Raw genomic sequence first — 19168 nt, 5'->3', positions numbered from 1 at the left:
TGAGAAGTCTGGAAGACACCAAAATTGAATGCAAATGGGAACATAACATCTTCTGTCAGCACAAAGATTGAGTATCTGGGTAGCAATACTGTTGTCTGGAGGCATTAAAAAACCCTGAGTCAAACCCGTTCACCTCTTTACTAAGTTGTAAGGCTGGATTTAAAATCCCAACTTTTATAATATGTGCATATATATATTTATTTATATGTGCATCAGATCCTTTGATGTGTACTCTGAACCTGTGTGCTCTTTTCTGGGAAACCGTTAATTCTGAGAATTTATTTTGAATTGAGATGTTTCTACAATCACTTCCGAGAAATCACCTGATGAGATTAAATGAACAAAAGTGAGAATTGGCAGTACTGCGATACTAAGCTGTGCTCGCACAGTAAGATCATCTAAGTGTAATGATGAAGGTGAGGAAGGCTAGTACAGAAGCGTAGCCTGGAAATTGCAACTTCTGTTCCCAGATCTCACATTGGCTCTACCAGGGCTGTGACCTTTTGTCACCTGTGACGGCAACCATTTAATTTCCAGCATGGTCAATGGAACCTGTAGGTATTCATAATCTCTGAAAACTGCCTGTTGTCTCAGGCTTCTCTAAAGTTTTTTACCCTAGGAATCTCTCTGTTAAAAATCTATCGTTTCCAATTTGTGTTGTGAAGCTCTCCGTATGAAGTGCTATACCGTGAGCTGCTTCAGTAGATACCTGTCCTTGCTATTAAGTCTTTCCTGCACTTTAGGTCATAGCTGGTTGTTCAAAAGTGTGATGCAGATTAATAGTAATAGCGCTATGTAAATTGGTGGAAGCTAAAAGAAACCCCTTCCTCTGTCTTATCTTTAGTTAAAGACCCAAAGTGCACTTCCTGAAACACTACAGAGACTCAAATCTAGAGTCCTTGTTGTACCAGGAAGACATTTAACCTGTTAAGCTTTAGGGAGGAGCTATGGTAAGATAGGACAGCATCAGAAATTAAAAAATACATCAGATGTTGGTCAAAAAATACAAAACCTGGAGATACTTAATGAGATAAAATTATTTGGGAAGAGCAGGGAAAAATTGTCTTTTTTTACACAACTGTGTGTTCAGTTGTGGGATGAATTGTGATGTAGGAAAGTTAAACAGATGCAGACATTCCAAAGTTCAGAAGAGAAGCCTTGCATTTTAAGAAACATCCCAGAGTGCTGAGGAAATGTGTCTAAATTCCAGTATTTCTTTCTTGGTGTATACATTTGTGCATATATACTCTTTGTTGAGCAAACCCAAGATATTTTAGAACCCTGTATGCTGACTGCATGAGTTATATCTGTCACATGCACCAGCAAAGTGAATTGCAAATCAGAAATTTTTAACTTGGGCTGTGGTTCTGGGCAACAAGCAAGTGTTACTGAGGGAATGGCATGAATTTTAGAGGCTACGTAACTGCATCTCCTCCTAAGAGTGTATTAGTACACCCACACTGTATGCTGGTATGCTCCAAGCCAGAAACACTGGCAATATCCTGCCCAACCCCGGCAAGTTAAAGGCACAACAGATGCAGCTTTTGCATGTCAGCACTGGGTGATGGATGCCCAACCAGGGGAATACTCAGCTGGGCCTATGAGAAACCAATCTGTTAAATGGGGATACAAGAACTTAACTGTTTCCCAAAGGCTTGGAGAGAACTAATTGAGGATGGTAAGACTTACAGAGGTGCTGATATTACTTTGCCTAAAGTCCTGCTATGCACTCAGTTATAGTCCTGGAAAGCCTCTTAGAATTAGTAGGTTGGAGAAATTAAAGCTTCTGGAATCCTGGGGTATGTATTTGTTCTGTTACTAACATAGGTGAACCCTTTGAAAGTGCTGAATATAGTTCTTTTTAGATTGTCAAGCATTGGAACAGGCTGCTCAGAGAAGTGGTTGAGTTGCCATCCCTGGAGATATTTAAAAGATGTGTAGATGTGGTGCTCAGGGACATGGTTTAGTGGTGGGCTTGGCAGTGCTGGGTTAATGGGTTGACTCAGTGATCTTAAAAGTCTTTTCCAGCCTAACCAATTCTATGATTTTATGATTTAATCTTTCTTCATTTAACCTGCAAATACAACTTCTAAAGGATGAATTTGAGGACTGTGGTGGAGATTGTCATTTAAGGAAGCCCTTTAAATAATTTTTAGTTTAATCAAGGCTTTGCTGGACTTTGCAGCCTATGATCCTTTTAAAAATGATCACAGCATGACTGTTAGCCATGTGTATGGTAATTTACTTTCTCCACGAGGTTCCCAGCTCCAGCAAAAGAAAGGATGTGTCATTTTACCTTCAGATATATACCACGGGCTATGGTGTTTGGCACAGAAGTAATGATAATGACCTCCCTACTGGTGGCTTCATGTAAGAATAGATCATGCAACAGCATTACCATAAAGCCATTATATTTTACAGTGACACTGTGCAGTTAATGACATGAAGCCTTAGACTGTGAATATGTGGCAGTAGAGATAAGGGGAATCTAGCTGTTCTCCTTGTAGCTTACCAAAAATGGCTGAGCCAGAGAAACTAAGCAATAAGTGTTTTATTATTATTATGAATAATATTAATTTTATCTCCCTAACCCACTTTGCTAAAGCTGTTTGCTAACAGCAGCCCTGTCCATGTTAAGTCCCAGAGCTAAGATAGCGTGGTACTATTCTTCACATACGTCCCTTGGCAGTCAAGTTTTGTTTTACAGGTAGCTAAATAGGGTTTGTACTACTGCAACAGCTCATTTGGAGTAGGCTAAACCCAGCATTTTCAGAATCCTGCTGTAGCATGACATCTATTATTGTCATACCACGAACCCAGCTTAGCTCCTTGGGGACAGACAGCACCACTTGCAAAGGGAAGGGTGTGGTGTGGCTGAGCAAGAAGGTTCTCCAAGCAGCAAGGAAAAGTCTCCGCATCATTCAGGGAGCGGGTGCCTGGCTCTTCTGCACCTCTGGTGATAGGAAAGGTGCAGTGCTGTTCTCTTCCAGATATTAATACAGGACTGGTTTAGTAAGAGGGTTAGTCAGCAGATAGAGGAAAATGGTTGTTCCTCTCTATGTAGCAAGTGTGAGAGTGTCTGGCTGGAGTAGTGCGTTTCATTTGAATCTCCGTAGAGTAAGGAGGGCACCAGCAGAGTGTGGTGAGTCCAGAGGAAAGGAACTGGAGCACATGGTGCACCAGGAGAGGTAAGTGGGCTGAGTTTGCTCAGCCCAAACAAAAGATGTTGAGGAGAAGGTCTTATTGCTGTCTTCAAAAATGTGACAGGTTGTTACAGAGAAGATAGAACCAGGCTTTTTGTGGAGGTGCACGGTGAAAAGGTGAGAGACAATGGAAAGAAGTAACAGCAAAGAAAATTCTGTTTGGTTATAAAGAAAAAATTCTTCAAAGCGAGGTTAAGCAAACACTGGAACAGGGGTCCAGGGATGGAGATACTGAACATCTGACTGGACAGGGCCTGGAGCAACCTGATGTAAACTCGAAGCTGGTCGTGTTTTGGATTAAAGACTTGTAGAGATCTCTTCCTACCTAAATTACTCTGTGATTCTAGTCTAAAGGACACATTTCTATTTCTTATATTACGTTTGCCATTCTTTGACTTGAATGGTTTTCAGTTGCACACTACATGATATCCACCGCATGGGTTTTGCTCTTTTTCTTAGATGGGAGAGTGCAGGCAAGAAAGGTGTTTCCAATGGTTTGGTTTAGTGTTGATGGGCTTTTTAAATATCTAAGTTGCTATTTGTTGATACAGGAGAAAATGGCCTGATGATTTACATCTTGCAAGGGACCTGTGCTGCTCTTTAGGTGCTGGGTGAGTCTGGTTCCTCCAGAGTCAACACTAGAAAAAATTCTCTTACTCTCCAATAAGTGCTATTGACGAAGCTCCTTGGTAGCACAGAAGCCAAAGCATTTCTGACCCCTGTGTTCTTCACGAGAACTTCAGCAGATTCAGTAGGTATTTCACTTCCTGACCATTGTAGACTAAGATATGAAAGAGCAAGATGTGAAACAAGACTACACAGGGTGCCACTACTGTCATGTTGGTGTGCTTTTCATTTCATGTGTGAGCCCTAGTCCACCATCCACCCATGCATCCCATAATAAGTTTCTTACCCCTATAGGTACTAACCACCCCCAGTCTGTACGATGGTCTGGAAAGCCTCTCCTATTAGCTCATCTTGATGGCTGCCACTCATGGGGCTGATGACAGCCTGGGACAGCCCTAAGAGGTGCTGGGTTAAGGTATTATTTAGGCTCCCCTACCTGCTGTTTTTTGTCACTTATCCTAACACTGTGTTTTAAGATTAAGCACTAAATGGTCATGTTTCTTCAAATTTCTTTTAATTAGAGACAAATAATTTCACTGGTAGTTGAAACTGCATTCAGAGGTGTAGCCGGAAGCTCTGATTGATTATACATTAGTGGTCCATGGCTTCAGTACAGAGGCTTGTTTCCCTCAGATTTCCTCTCCTTTATGTCTAGGTTAGACTGGAGGCTGGTCTATATCAGTTTAGCTCCAGCTGGAGATCCCTTTCTGCTTGTTTATCTCAGTTGTACGATGCATTTCATTAAGAAGCTGTTATTAGCTGTATAAAATGGAGGGATTAAAAAGCATGAATGACATGAGAAAAGACCCTGGAGGAAAGAACTCTATTAAATTCACACTAGAAATCTTGGTGAAGTGCATGTGAGAAAAGACTAGAAGTCTGTTTTTTTCAAGCTGTATGACAGTGTCTCATTTTCCTTTCTTTACTTAGAAAAAAAAAAGACAAAAAAAGAAAAAAGGCAGGTCCTCGTAAAAAAAGCAGGTGTCCCGCCCCTCCCTAAAATGTTGTAGTACCCAGAAGAAATGCTGATATGTTTCTGTGGGCCATGATGGAAATGCGGTTTGCATGGCCTGTGAACTCCCTGCAATGTCACAGCTGTTATATATAGCATGTGGCATTCTGATACCCATACTAACGAAACTGTTAAGATGGCCTGAATATTCTGAAATTACCTGTAGAATCATCTTGCCTTAGTTTTCCTACACTCTTGCTTTAAAACTGGAGTTAAAAACTCGGTACTGTCCATGCCTCTGACATGAGCTTCCTGTATAATTTCAACTGGGTCTCACTGTTCTTACCATTTAAAATAGATGTAAAACACAAATGAGACAGGAATAATCAGAATTCAATGGATATGCAATCAGCTTTAACATTCAAGTCACTAGTGTTTATGCTGCACTTCGAAATGCTTCTTTGAAATATGTTAGCAAAATGAGAAGACATGCTTTAAAGGTGGGTGAGGTTATTTTTTGTTTGGTTTTTTTACGTAACTAAGAATTAGACACCAGCTCTGGAATTCTGTGCTCTGGAAGCACAGAGCTTGCAATTGAGTTGGGTCCCATGTGTTTTCAGTGTGGCCGGTCCCTCCAAATGTTTGGTCTTCTAGTTTTTCCAGTTAATGTTCCTAGGGTCCTCAAAGACAGAAGTTGAGGTCAGCTACTGACAGAAGTAGTTATGCTGTTTGTTGTTAATTTACTAACATATTTATAGAAATGTCCAGACAGTAGTAAGATTTTCTCCTCAGGCTGATTTGTACCACGCGGGCCATGATTGTGCTTGATACCTGTTCCTATGCCAAACTACTTCTTTAGCTAGTGTAGAGATCTAACTGGGGGTTCTGTCCTCCTCCCAAGGGATTCTGGAGATCTCTGAGACCTGGTGCTACTCAGAGCAGCCTTGAGACTGCTTGGTTTGTTTCAGTGGATTAAACCATTGGTAACCCATGGGAAGTCAACATTTTTCATGGCTTTAGCTGAATGTTTGGGCCAAAGAGGTCTTTGGATTTGGCTTTTCAATTACATCAGTGAGCTAAAATATTTCTGGCACTTAGTTAAGCACTTCTAGTAATATTCTGTCCCTGGGAAGCCTAAGTAATGTTTCTGTAAGGACATCCTGTTGCAATTTATTTGAATGAGTTATAATTTCATTTAATTTTTTATTCTTGTTTTCTGTCTCATGAGTACTACACTAGACGTCTAAAGCTGTTGTTCAGTGAGGAGTAGACAAGCAGGAGCTCTTGTGTTTCTCACCACGTCCTCAGACAGTTAGGGGTGATGGTGAAGGTCTTCCATAACCTGAACTGAGTTTTCAGGTACACAGGATGTAGGATTATGCTCTATATTGGGCTTTCTGTATGTCTTTATGCTTCCTAGAAGTTGATTCACATAACATCAATTAAAATAACTCCAAAACAATACTTGCAGCATGATCTTTGTGGTTTTGGATGAAAATAATGCAGAGTTTCTTTGTTGATATGCAATCCATATTTTGTACCTTTTTTAGCCTAGAAATTAGTTTGGTTAGGTTATACATCTCTTTCTGTTCCGTTTTGTATCACGAGCCTACCATAAATGTGTAGGCTAACTCACAATACAGATTTTTAGACCATCTGTCATCTCTGGATTATAATGTCAGTGCTTCTAAAAAAGCCTTTTTCCACATAAACATCCCCTCTCCAGAGTCAGGAAAAGCAGCCCTTCCTATCTAAAACATACCATTTACTTTTCAAATTGCCATTTATTTGGCTTGGAAAAAGACAGGGCTCTCAAAGCAGGAACTATACGGTCAGTGCTGGATAAGGGAAAACATCAGGGGCACACAGATGCTAAGCCCTGCGTTTTTGGAGCGGTAAAGTTGGGTGAAGATCTGACCCGGTCACATAGCACAGAATGTTTTCTTTTCTAAAAGGCATAGGTTTTATTTGCCTCAGTATCACGCTTTGATGAATTATTTCTTTTCCCCCGAAAGGGTCTGAATGAAGTGGTGGGCTGTGCCAGTACTGGGAGAAAGCTCAGTGCCGCGGACTGCTTTCTCCTGCGATCCTGCCGAGCCGAAGCAGGGAGCGGGGAGGAGCAGTGACAGGGAAATTGCCTCCAATGAGGCCCACGAAACACTATCTCTTGCAGGCAGCTGCTTGGAGCCTTGTGCATGTGCCAGGCGCAGCCTTCCTATCAACCCGCAGCTTTTCACCCATGGCTCGGGGCCCCACACCAGCCCTACGCACTCTCCATGCAGACTATTCCTTTAGAACATTGCTTCAGGGGCAGACAATTTCCCCTTCCCTGCTCATCAGCAGCCCACCAACACTGGGCCAGGCAGCTCCACTGAAGGCACTGCAAGTAGAACGCACCAGCTTAGTAAGCCATCTACCTGCAGTAAATTTGCTTCCTAAAATAGCTGGAAAGCCGTGGGGTATTTTTATAGCAGCTACACAGGCCTTTTCTGTTCTGAAGGACTGTAAAGAAAACTGAGGCGTTAGCTTATCTGTAAACTGGTGCAACTCCACCTGAGTTTGAAGACATCCTGGAACAATAGCCCTGGGAAGGGTGAAGTACTGCTTCATCTTGGTTGGGCTTTAAATATGATACTAAAGGGTGTCAGTGTAAATATCAACCCTGCGAGACCCTTGACCGCTGGTAGTATTAGTAGGAATATCAGGTTTTAGTAGTCATCATGTCCATTATCTTAACAATCCCAGTATTTTACAGGGTGTCTCCATCAGTAGTATTGTTACTTTAGTGCTTTTGTCTTCTGCCTGTAACAAGAAGCAGGGAAAATGAAATCGTATTTACTTTCTTTAGATAAGTCTGGATGTAGGATCTCAACGTGAGTAAATGTAATAGTTGTGTGATAGCTCCAGGCTGGCCAAGGCCTCTTCCCCCACCCATGCCCCTTGCTATGTCTCTTCACCTGTTTGTGCCTGGCCATCTTCCAGCTCCCATGTGAGGAATGCCCTGGCTGAGGAGGAGAAAATAAAAGGTGGTGTCAACTGTACAGGAGTATGTGCTGCTTTGGGAAGATCAAGACTGCTTAAATTAGAAGCATCAAGGACAGCCCTAGCTCTCGCTATTTCTGCTGGAAGGACAGTTGGGTGTCTACCCTGCAGTTACACCAAGAGGAGCAATTATTAGGTTTCATCAGCTGTTACGCTACATTAACCAAGATGAAGTTTGCAGTTTGCTTCTGTAGTAGCCTGGCTGAGAAATTAGAGGTGGATCTGGATGGAAGGCAAAACGTCTTTGTGTTAGACACTGAGTTCTTCTGGGCCTGCCTTCTCTTCCTTGGCACTGTGGGTGTGCAGGGTGCTTCAGAAGTGCTCATGAGGGCAACTTCTCAGCAGCTGAGAAGAGCTAAGCAGATCACCCACCGAGGAGGTGGGGAGGAATGTTTCCTAAAGCAGAAGCATGTGCTGGGTGACTGTTCAAGTGGAGCTTTACACCTTGTTAATACCTGTGGAGGTGGTGCATGACTGGCCAAGTGACAGGGGTGCAGCTGTGCAGTTGTCCTCAGCAGCATTGAACCGTCCCCATGAGGATGTTTGATTTGAGTTGCAAATGGAGTTTGAAATGAGCCTGATCTGTCTCAGGGGTGTCAGGGCCCAGTGCTTTCTTTGGGTGGATGTCTTTGTCACTGAGGCACCTTGCGCCTTTGGTATTCTCCAGGTGTATTGGAGTGTCAGGCTGGCATGGCCATGTATCAGTGTCTCCTGGGGCCCAGGGTGGGCATGGTGACAGCTATCACCCTGAAGGTGAACGGGGAAGTTCCTGACTGACCTGGAGCCACTGCGCAGGACCTATTCTGCTGCAAAATGACCACAAAGAATCTGCAGGAGCCATCTCCCAGGGAATATCAGCCTGGAGCCTCCTCTGCAGCTGTGGTGCTTCCTCCACTCCAGTCTCTTCTTGGATATCAGGCATTTGGCCTGTCAAGGGGCTGACATTGCACAATGTCAGAGAAAGGGTCACTGCTTATTTTCACATCCCCAGCTGTTGCATTTAAACTGAGAACCTTTGGTACAAAGACAGTGCCGTTTATTTTTAATCTGTGGCAGCCGTTTATTTTTAATCTGTGGCACTGTGAAAACATTAATTAGGACTGATGATAAGGAATGCAAACCTATTGGCACCCTTGGTGGTTTCAGCAAGGAATGCTGGTGTGGTAACAGCTCAGCTGCTGCTCCATGCATAAGAAGCACACACTAGCCAGTGAACACGTTGAGGAAAGAGGAAATATTTCAGTGATTCCTAAATGTGTCCACTCCTGTGTTTGAGCAGAAGTTTGCTATCTTGGCTGCTGTGCGTCGATGATATGGAAACATTAGTTATTTATGGGCAAAATAAGGGCTGTTCTATTTGTGTTGCGGTAGTGAAGTGTTCTAAATGTTTGGGCAGCCCAAACAGCGCTGGTGGCATGGTAACTAGATGAGCAAAACTTGGATGTCTTGGATTGTGAACAGCACTGTGATGGTGTATTCATAACAGTAGGTTACAGAAAATACCTGTGTGGTTAAAAATACTCAAGAACATGGATCTGCAGGCATTTCTGGAGGTAACCTGAGTCCTGGCCAGTAATCCTGAGAATTACTGAGAATCTGTCAATTTATTTCAGTGGCTGCTGTACAGAATGTGAGAGTTAATTTAGCAGGTAAATGGCTTTAGGACCAGGCGCCTCACAAGGAAAACACATTACCAAATCATCAGAACTCAAGATGTCATTTGGGCCCTCCCAGGTCCTGGTGGCAGCTCTGATGCTGATCCCCAGGCTATAACTTAGATACTATTAAGAGTATTGTCACATCTGGGTTAGCCTGTGCTCTCTGATGGTTAGATCACTGTGCCAGCAGATCTGGAGAAGAAATAGAGGATAAAATAGCCAGGGGTGGCTGTGGTTGTACTGGTAAGTGGAGACAGAAGGAGGTTTGGTGACAATGCGGCTGCTCCCCTCGAGTGTGACAGAGATTGCTAAAGAGGAGCCAACAGTTCAGTTGCATTACTATTCCCCTGATAATCGGGAAACCCCACAACATGGGAAGTTTCATCCTTTCCTGTCTCATTTAGTGGTAAACTAGAATAATGAAAACCAAACCCAAAATCCTATATCATTTATATAAATAAATACAGTTAATTCCACAGATTAATTCTTGGTGATAAAGAGGGTTTCTGCCCTCCTTTTTGACTTTGTCCTCTTGAATCAGTTGAATATCCCCTTACACTATATCAGGAGTAGGAGCAAATACCTTCGGTCATTTGCCTTTGCTGCAAAAGAAACAATTGCAGCATTTACAATCGCTCTTAAGGATCTTCCCCGGTGTGTTTCCACATGCTTTCTTTGCCCTTCTCCTTTCCTCCTCTGCCTCCACTGTGTCCCTTTGACAAAGGATGACCGGAAGCGCATGTAGAGGTCCAGATTGGGGATTGCTGCTGCTGCTATGCCTAATAGGATTATAAGATTTTCAGCATTAATCCTTATCCTATTCTTTAGGCAGACTAACCTTTTACTTAGATTTTTGGCTTCTGTTGCACAATTAGTTGACTTCTCAATGATTTCTTTACAGCTGCTGTTGTGTCCTTTTTTCAAGGTGGTTGTAATTGATGTAGACCTCCAGCATGGAGCAATGTAAGGATTGTTAGACTGTTGTGGCTATTTGTTTAGTGCTGCAAGTGAGCTTTTCCAAACTCACTGATGAATCTCACTACTTCCTTGCCCTTCCCTGTACCCTGGGGGTATGTGTTTGTTTTAGCCCAGACTGTAGGAACACATCTCTGTCGCTTTTAAACATAGCAACTACTACATGAAGCTCTGGGAGGTTTGCTGATCAGGATGTCTGCTTCTGCTTTTGCACAGAGGGTGAGAGAGCCAAGGCTTTCCAGGGTACATAGCTCATTCAGAGGAGCTTTGAAAGATGGAAATGGGTGGGGAGAGTGGGTTGACTCTGTAGCCTAGTTTCATAAAGGAAATAAGGCTTAAGCAGTCTGTTTTTCCACTGCAGCCAACTTTTGGATCCGCAAAGTGATTGTGGCCAAAACAAATGGGTCAGAGAAGTCTCAAATATTAATTTTCTACAGTATTCATAAGAATTAGCTGCTGGATAGGAGATTGTATCATAGCAGTGTCTGCCAGGAGGTAAAAGCTGCAGTGTTAACTCTATAGGAAGGTCACTACTTTGGTTTGCCAGCTGGCAGGCACCAGCTAGGCAGTCAATGTGCGTACCACAGCAGTCATAGCGCATGTGGTTCCCAGGTCAGCTGGCCGTTGTGCGAGGGAGCCTGAGGGTCTGTGCTGCGATTCTGGGCATGTGTGAGGAAAGCTGAAGGTTCTGTGGTGTGGTTCACAGAACATCAGGTAGAACTGGAGTGTTGCAGAAGAAGATTAGAGAGATGAAGAGGAACTGGGGAATGACATGACTGGAATTTGTGTGGCTTGGGCTGCTAGCTCTCAGACTGTCAGCTGTCAGGATAACTGTCAGGGCACAGCTTGTTTTACAGGCGATGGGCTGATACACAGTGAGTGAGCAAGAAGCACAGGAGCTCCAGGGTGTGGGAGAAGACATACAAGGAATGGCAGAGTCAGAAGCTGGTGGCACTACAGTTGTTAAAGTAGAGAAGGGACTGAGGTGGGATGTGGTAAAAGACCAAACCAACAGTAGTTAGGAGCAACATTGCTCAGACATGGAAAGCAGTAAGTTACTTCAGCTTGGTAGGGAAGGGAGGTGAGGGATGATGGGGCAGAGGCAGGGAAGAGAGGTTTAAACAGTGTTGTGTCTAGGTGGGGTAGAGACCATGCGAAGGGGCTGGTAAGGAGACTTAGACAAGGAATGACTTAGTGGCTTGAGCAGAGGGACAATCAGTCAGCCTTGGTTTTGGGTATATTGTGTAGAAGGAGTGATTTGGCAGTAGTCTGAGCATGGGCATAAAGGAAGGCAGGAATCGATAATTTATATATTGAAGGAAGCTTGGATGAGGGGGAAGAGAGAAGTATTGTCTTCAGTGAGGGAGAGGAACTGAGGGAAGAGAGAGGGGATTGACATGTATGTTTTAATTAAATCAATTGTACTCAAGCCTGATCCAAAGCTCATTGAAGACAGTAACTTCAAGAGACTTGTTGGAACATGCCTATGTGCAGGTATTTGTCTTGAAAACTCTTAAGATGCTTTACAGAAATGCCTGAACAACTTTTGTCTTCCATTTGTAGGGTGTACCCAGAGGTTAAATGACTCCAAGCCACATAGTAAGCCACAGAAGTGGCAAGGCTGGGATCCAACATTCCTTAAAATAGTTTTCAGTCTGGTAAACCATAGCAGTAATAAATGTCCATATATGCATACAAGACAAATCAGTGAAACTCTCAGTCTCCAATTTAGGGAGAGCATATCACCTTATTAACTGTCCATGGCTCTGGATATGCAAAATTATTGTAGTTTCCTTCCCTCACAGAAGTTTTTTTCTAATGTTTATTGTCTGCAACTAATTCTTTTCTAGTGATCCTGTAAACGCTTTGCTTCTTCAGGATCCAGTTACTTTCTGTTACCAGCACAAACTGAGGAAATGAATATCAATCATTCAGCGATTATTTGCAGGAAATAAAAGCGTGAGATAGCAGCTGGCCTGGGACAAGAAGGAAGGACAAAAATGCGGTATTTTTTATAAGCAGAACCAAAAATGCTGTTCATGTGCTCAGATGTTAGTTTCTGAATATTGTGGAGCTTTCTTGCTTTTGTGAGCTTTACTTTCCTTGGATTAGGTCCTGCTGCTATTGAATGCAGAGGGGATATTTGCTATTAGCTTCAGTGAGAATAAGATCAAGCTATTGTCTGTGTGTTCTTCCTTGCCTTAACTGGTGCTGCTGTTTGTTAAGACACTGCAAGGGACGAAAATGCATTTGGTTTCCCAGAATCTTTCTGAGCATTTGTCTGATCCTTGCATATAGCACAGCCCCTGTGGGTGAAATAAATTCAGAGCTGACTGTTTCCATCAAAGCTTTTTGAAGGCAGTGTGAAGCCTCTGTAAAATACTGAATCTCCTCAGTCAGTAGCTGCTTTTCTGAAGTCTGCATTGTGCTTCAGGTTTTGCTAAGCCATGCTACAGTAAGCATGATGAATAGCAGGCAAATTGTCTTTGGTCACTGCTTTGGAAATCAAGATGTGTGCTGGCTCACCCCATTCTTTCGCAAATACCTTCTTATGCTACGGGAAGTATGATGGTACACCATATCCCAGGGTGTTAATTTTTAATGTCTTATGCATGTAATGGACTCAACTGTAATTATGAGTCCCATGGCACAAAATTGCTACTGGCAGGATGGAAAAGATGACTGCCAGTCCATATTGCTCTACAGTTAGGGACTGAAACATTGATCGTTTCCATTCCCAAGAGCAGCAGAAACAGCTGTATGAATTTAAAGCAAAAGCTTCAATGGAAAGACAAGTAGTTGCAAGCCATTAAACGTTTCCCTGCAATCTATTAAATTTAGACTTTGCAGCATCATCCTACCGCATTGAATAAAATTGACTGAAACCTGGGTAGGGTAAAGTGGTTTTGACAAGCCTATGCTTATGTCCAGAATAATTGAAATGAATAAGCAGTTAGGCAGTGAGGCAGAGAGGAGTTAGTATAAAAAATGCTCAACTTTTTTTCTCAGTAGTGCTATTTTTAACTTATGGATCTTTATTTATTTCTTGCATGAAATGTTGAAGCTGACAGCATCCTCTTCCAGGGGAAACTGTATGAAAGAACAGTAGAGCTGGGATTTTTAGGCCTGATGCTCTTGGCATATCTTGGTGGGCAAATTCCTCCTCCTTTGATGAGCTGAAATGACTTTACTAAACAGTGCAGGGCTCTTCCCTTTGGCAGATTTAATGTAGGATAAGGCCCCAGCATTCAAACTCTTGTACCAGTAGAACTTGGGTCCTGCTTTACCACCTGCTAGCGTTTCAGAATATTTAATAGATGTGGAAGGGGGTTTAGCTAAATGCTTCTCATTTTATGCTGCCTCTGAAAGCAATACTCCTATATCCCTGGTGTCACAGTAGATTGTTTTGAAATCAGATTTTTAATTTCCTTTTAAAAGTGTGGTGGCCTTTTTTGTTTTGTTTTGGTTTTGCATGTAACTCCTAAGGTACGGCTATGGAAACCATTGCAAAAGGAAATTCAGCCTGAATCCCTGGTCTTCATTCATGTCACTGGCAATAGTATCTCTGAATTCAGTGATGCAAAATCACTCCTGTACTTAGTGCACTCAAGCTTAAATCAAATCCTAACACTTTTTACTAGTGCAAGAAACAGATTTAACAGACAGGAAAAAAAACCCACCAGAAATCTTTCTCTGTGACAGGAAATCAATTTAATCCATTCGTTGTTTGTTTTTTTCCAGGCTTATATTTGGCACTCTTTACCCCGCATATTATTCTTACAAAGCCGTGAAATCAAAGGACATCAAAGAATATGTGAGTAACGAGGTTTGTGGCTGTGCTGCAGGGTTTGTTTTCTAAGATTGCTGCTCACCACATTGTAAGGTGTTGCCTGTGTTCTGGGAAAGCTTGTAAACCAGTACAAGGGGAAGACCAGCCTGAAGGTGGACTGGCTGATTGCTAGGCACAAGTCTTAAATAAGGAGGCTTGGGTGTGTGCTTCTGGCTCCTCTGGTGAGTTGATGTGCTCTTTGACAAATGTATGCTTTTTCTCTGGTGGTACGAACTATATACAGCCAACTTAAAAGGTGTTTGGCATCTAGAGCTTTGTGTGTTTTCCTTTGTTTCTGAAGAGCAGCATAAATCAAAGCCTTTCCAAAAAGCCTTGAAGCTGTAGCTGCTCATTCAAAACAAGGATCAGAGGAGGCAACTTGAAGCACAGATGACTGAATCTTCAGACAGAAACATCCTTCCTTGTGGAGCAACCTGTTTACAGACAGTTTTGGCAACTGGGTTTTCTGTCTTGTCCTTTTGCTGAAAAATCTTCCCTGGGCTGCAGTTTCTAAATGCATATGGGACCATCAGGGAAAGTGAAATGTGTGAGAATCAAAACCTCTTGGATGCTATTGGTGTCTTGTAGGATTTGTAGTGCCTTTCACAACCTGAGCTCTGTTAACTTCACTGAACCTGGCTCAGCCTCCAGATTTTGACCTTTCAATCCTCTCAAGATCCCAGGGATAACAAGTCCATTTTCTCCTCTGGGTAACAGCATAGATGGCTATCCCATTAAGTCCTTAGTGCAAGCTCAAACTGGGACCCACTGTGGCTGCTGAGATTTTTTTCTTTCTCTCAGTCCCCTCCTTCAGATAATGGTTTTGGATATGCTGAGAATCTTAAGCGTTACAGAACACATCAGATACTTAAGGCAAAATGTCCTTGCAGCCCTTGCACAGCTGTGCTTCTCAAAGTTTGTACACCCTTTGCTTGGAAATGCTGAAGACATATGCTAGCATCCCCAATCAGTGTCTGCCACTGATACTTAATGTTTCCATAGTCTGTTTTTGGAAAGTATTTTGTTGAAGGGTCCAGTTCCTGTTGGAAATTCAATTGCAAAAGAGGAACTTGTATCAGACATGTGGAGTCATGACCCAAATGTGAGAACAGCTGATCTAAGACCTGGTTTGAGCTTAGAATTGTTTTTCAGTTTAACACACCAGTTGTGGCAGTGCGTCCATTAAGGTCTGATTGAAAAAAAAAATAGTAGTAATTTACCCTGACACAATACAAACTTTCATTTATTAGTCAAAACTTTTATCACTGTAGTTTACTTTTATTCCGCTTGGTAATAGTAATTTGGATAAATGGTGTTTTAAGCTGATCCAAGCCCACCCACAGCAGATCTTGGTGTGTGTTTTAAAGTTTTGCTGGCAGTAATGTCTGAGAACTGTGCTGGCAGTGAGGCTTTGAGGGAGTTGCAGTTATGTAAAAAGTCTGGCAGAAGCTGCCCTGGGAAGATACTGCTCTCAGGCATTTGGCAGTGCCATTCTACTGCTATAACACTAAATATGAATATACATGTAAATCCCAGGAGAGCAGTTATATAGCTGAGTGACAGGTGCTCAGGGAATAATTTCAGTACCTGCAGGGAGATGGAGGGAAACTACAGGTACTGTCCCCACTGTGTTGGGGCCGTTTCAGAGCTGGTGAGATCCACATTTATTGCCACCTCCATCCTCCCTTCCCCAGAGCAGTACCTGGTGTAGGTATCCCTCTAGTACTGCCTTCTTTCCAGCCTTCCTTCACTCTGTTGCAATTATCCTAACCTTAGGTAACACAGTCCGATTCTCTTAATTCATGGATTTTCATGTATTTTACTTCCTTAAGCTTTCTAACATTCCAGCAAAGTTGCTAAGGGATCTCCATTTTTAAATATAGCTGATCAGACAACAATTTTCAGTTAAATTAACAACTTTTGTCTTACCATCTCCTTTCCTTTGGAAAGACAGATTCTTAAAGCTGTTTGTTCTTTAAGTTTTACAATTTTGCAATGGGGAAAAAAAATATTGAGGGGGAATAAAAGGTTTCTCTCTCATCTCCAGTGTTTGGATATTATTCCTCACATCATCTCTGCGGTGACAGTGCTGCAGAAGAGGCGCACCACATCACTTGATAAAAATCACTGGAAGTGCTGATGGCATATAACAAATACACTGTTCCTTTGCAGCCCAAGAAGAACGGATACTGCGTACATCAGAACAGTTTATCTGTGCTTTTTAATGCCATTTAGTGCTCAGTGACAAAAATCCCCAGATTCCTGAAATACTCAAGATACTATAGTTTCCCTGACCAAGTCACAGGGCCCAAAGACTTTTCTGACCGCAAAGGAGATGGTCCATAAATCACCGACCAAACAGTCCACCCACTATATCTGAACACAGTGACAGCACAGCACGTGCTTTCACTACCAATGTGAAGTAAAATACTCTCACCTAAGGCCCAGGTAAGGGATTTAAGCTAATGCACTTGCCCTTGTCACTGCAATATGTTCAGGGTGTGGATGTGAGGAGGCACCACCACTCAAGTGATGCACACTAATTCAATAATTTGTGCTGAGTTGATTGTGCTCCTGAGCCCTGAGTCATGGGATGGGCAGTTACCTCTTTATCTCTTCCTGGCTAGTTTCCCCTGCCTGTAAATATTATGTAATTACATTTTGCCTTAACTGAAGTTTTGCCAACACCCTAGTATTAACCTTTGCTATTAAGATGAGCCAAGTGATATTTTTAATGCCCTGTGATAGGGCTGTGGTCCTCCGCTGGCTGGTGGAGCTTCCTCTGTAAGGACAGAGTCAGGCTGCTTCTCTTTTCATGAGACCAGTCCTAAAGGCCACAATCTTCCTTCCCAAGGGTGTCTGTGGAAATCTGATGTGTTACGTGCTGAGGTGGGAGGAGCTCTGGCATCTTCAAATCCACAGTAATTGTTAAATACACAGAGGGGAGGGGAAGAACCTTTTTTTCTGTGAAAATTATTCTGTGCATTTGTGCCTCTAAGAGATAGTTTGAGGCTCTTGTGGACAAATGAACCAGCTACTGTTTTTGATTACCAGGTCAAATGGATGATGTACTGGATCATATTTGCGCTCTTCACGACAGCAGAGACTTTCACGGATATCTTTCTTTGCTGGTGAGCACCAGATGGGAGAGGATCTTCGGCATGAGATGGAAAGAAAATAGAAATGTTTACAAGGGGAAAAAAGGGACACAAAGTTGCACTGCCACCTAAACATGGGGTTAGCAGCTTCAGGTACATAGAGGTGTTTTGTCTGGAGGAGCCATGCTTCCTTTCTCAGTGCTGTCATAGGAAAAGCAAGAAAGAAGATGGAACTGCTCAGTGGTATCTCATTAGTGAAGAAATCATTACAGGAGTCTCAGTCCCCTGCCTGTCAGAGAGAAGCACAGCTGATTGCCAAGTTGGATGCTTGCAGAGATCATCACATAGACAACAGCAGCTTTAACTACAGGCATAGTTCTAGATTTGCTAGCTGTGTCCTACAGTAAATACACAGACTAGGGATCAGGCAGCAGCAGCCCTGCAGCACAGGACTTTGTAAGTTGCTGTGTGTGTGGTTGTTCCTGGGATGTTTTGCCAGGTCCGTTCCTGGTTAGGTTGGGTTTACAGTATGATGGAGGACAGTGATAGTCCATACTGATGTGGGCTTTCTGATGTCAGTGGAAGGATTCCTGGTGATGTCTATCAGGTCGACAACACATAAATGCCCGGTTATCAGATTCAGTTCCTTAAATACGGATGCTCAAGTTTGGAAATGTTTGTTGCTTGGTTGCCCTTTTTAGTAAGGCCTTTCTAGGGGAAACCAGTGAGATCAGTAGACTTCACAATGAAAATCTAACTGTAGTGCATGGCCCTCACCTAAAGCCTGTTCCTGCATAGCACTGCATTCCTCTAGTGAGTCCTCCAAACAAAGAGGATTTGGGAGTACTTGGCAACATGTCAGATCTGTTGGAAAGGAGATAAAAGATGTTACTGTCTCTCTATCTAATTTGGATGCGGATCTGTCTCCACTGTGTTCATCTGGAGCTTTGGGTTTTTTTGGAGAATGTATTATGTGGGCCTCTCGGTGTCCAGCCTATGAAATCAAATATGTTCTAGAGATCCTCAGTGAGGTGGAAGACCAACCTGGAAAATCCATCTCAGAGTCGAGCATTGCAGAGGCCCATTAGGTCAGACCTGGACACTGTATGGCCCAGTTGGCTTGGTGACAGTTCTGTGCTAGTACAGCAGGAGTCTGTCTGAGTCCAGCTGGGCTGGTGCACAGCTATCACAGGGTCTCTGCACTGCTCTTGCTTGCCCCTGCCTATAAAAGGTACTGGTTTGTCACACTGCTGGCAGCAACATGTCTGACCATATGAGGATGCTGCTGGCTGGCCAGCCTTGAGCTCTAGGCTTTGTCCTCCAGAAAAGAGTCAGGATAATCTAATCTCAAGAAGTCCCTGGCTTGTTACAGCTAAAGCATGTCCTGTTCTTAGTTAAGTCCACTGCATATTTTGCAGTGCTACCTGAAAGCCCCAGTATGACTCTGCACCTTTATGATACATGTTGCTTGGACAAAAGCTTCTTAAATTTCAGTTTCAGTCAGGTAAGTGTTATCTTAAAAGCAGAAAGGCAGAGAGATGAAAAGTGCATAAATATATCAATGACATATTGATTTGCTGGTTTGCTCTTTGCTCCCTCATAGTGACTGAGGATGCTATGAATACAGCACCTGTGCTATTTGCATATAGAAAGCTCCTTTTATCACACAGCAGTCTCTTCCAGACCATTAAATAATGGCCCTGATACCCAAGTAAAGATTTACCTGCATGCCTAGTTGAGATGTATGCAAAGGTGAGTGGATGTGTTTTGGTCTTGGGATTCTT

At 42.9% G+C, this 19168-nt stretch overlaps 1 protein-coding gene across 13 annotated transcripts in view; it reads left to right on the top strand.

Annotated features, from left to right (window-relative positions):
- Positions 1 to 19168, top strand: part of REEP1 (receptor accessory protein 1) — a 70804-nt gene that overhangs the window by 13423 nt on the left and 38213 nt on the right. For 10 of the 13 annotated variants that reach the window (XM_037387181.1, XM_037387214.1, XM_037387230.1 and 7 more), the window contains exons 2-3: positions 14199 to 14271; positions 17341 to 17417. In XM_037387181.1, the coding sequence (XP_037243078.1) occupies positions 14199 to 14271; positions 17341 to 17417 (150 nt within the window). The other 3 variants (XM_037387246.1, XM_037387168.1, XM_037387255.1) reach the window with 3 other exon arrangements.

The sequence above is a fragment of the Falco rusticolus genome, chromosome 1 (assembly GCF_015220075.1).
Source record: "Falco rusticolus isolate bFalRus1 chromosome 1, bFalRus1.pri, whole genome shotgun sequence".
Taxonomy (NCBI): Eukaryota; Metazoa; Chordata; class Aves; order Falconiformes; family Falconidae; genus Falco; species Falco rusticolus.
This window is presented reverse-complemented; position numbering and strand designations above follow the sequence as displayed.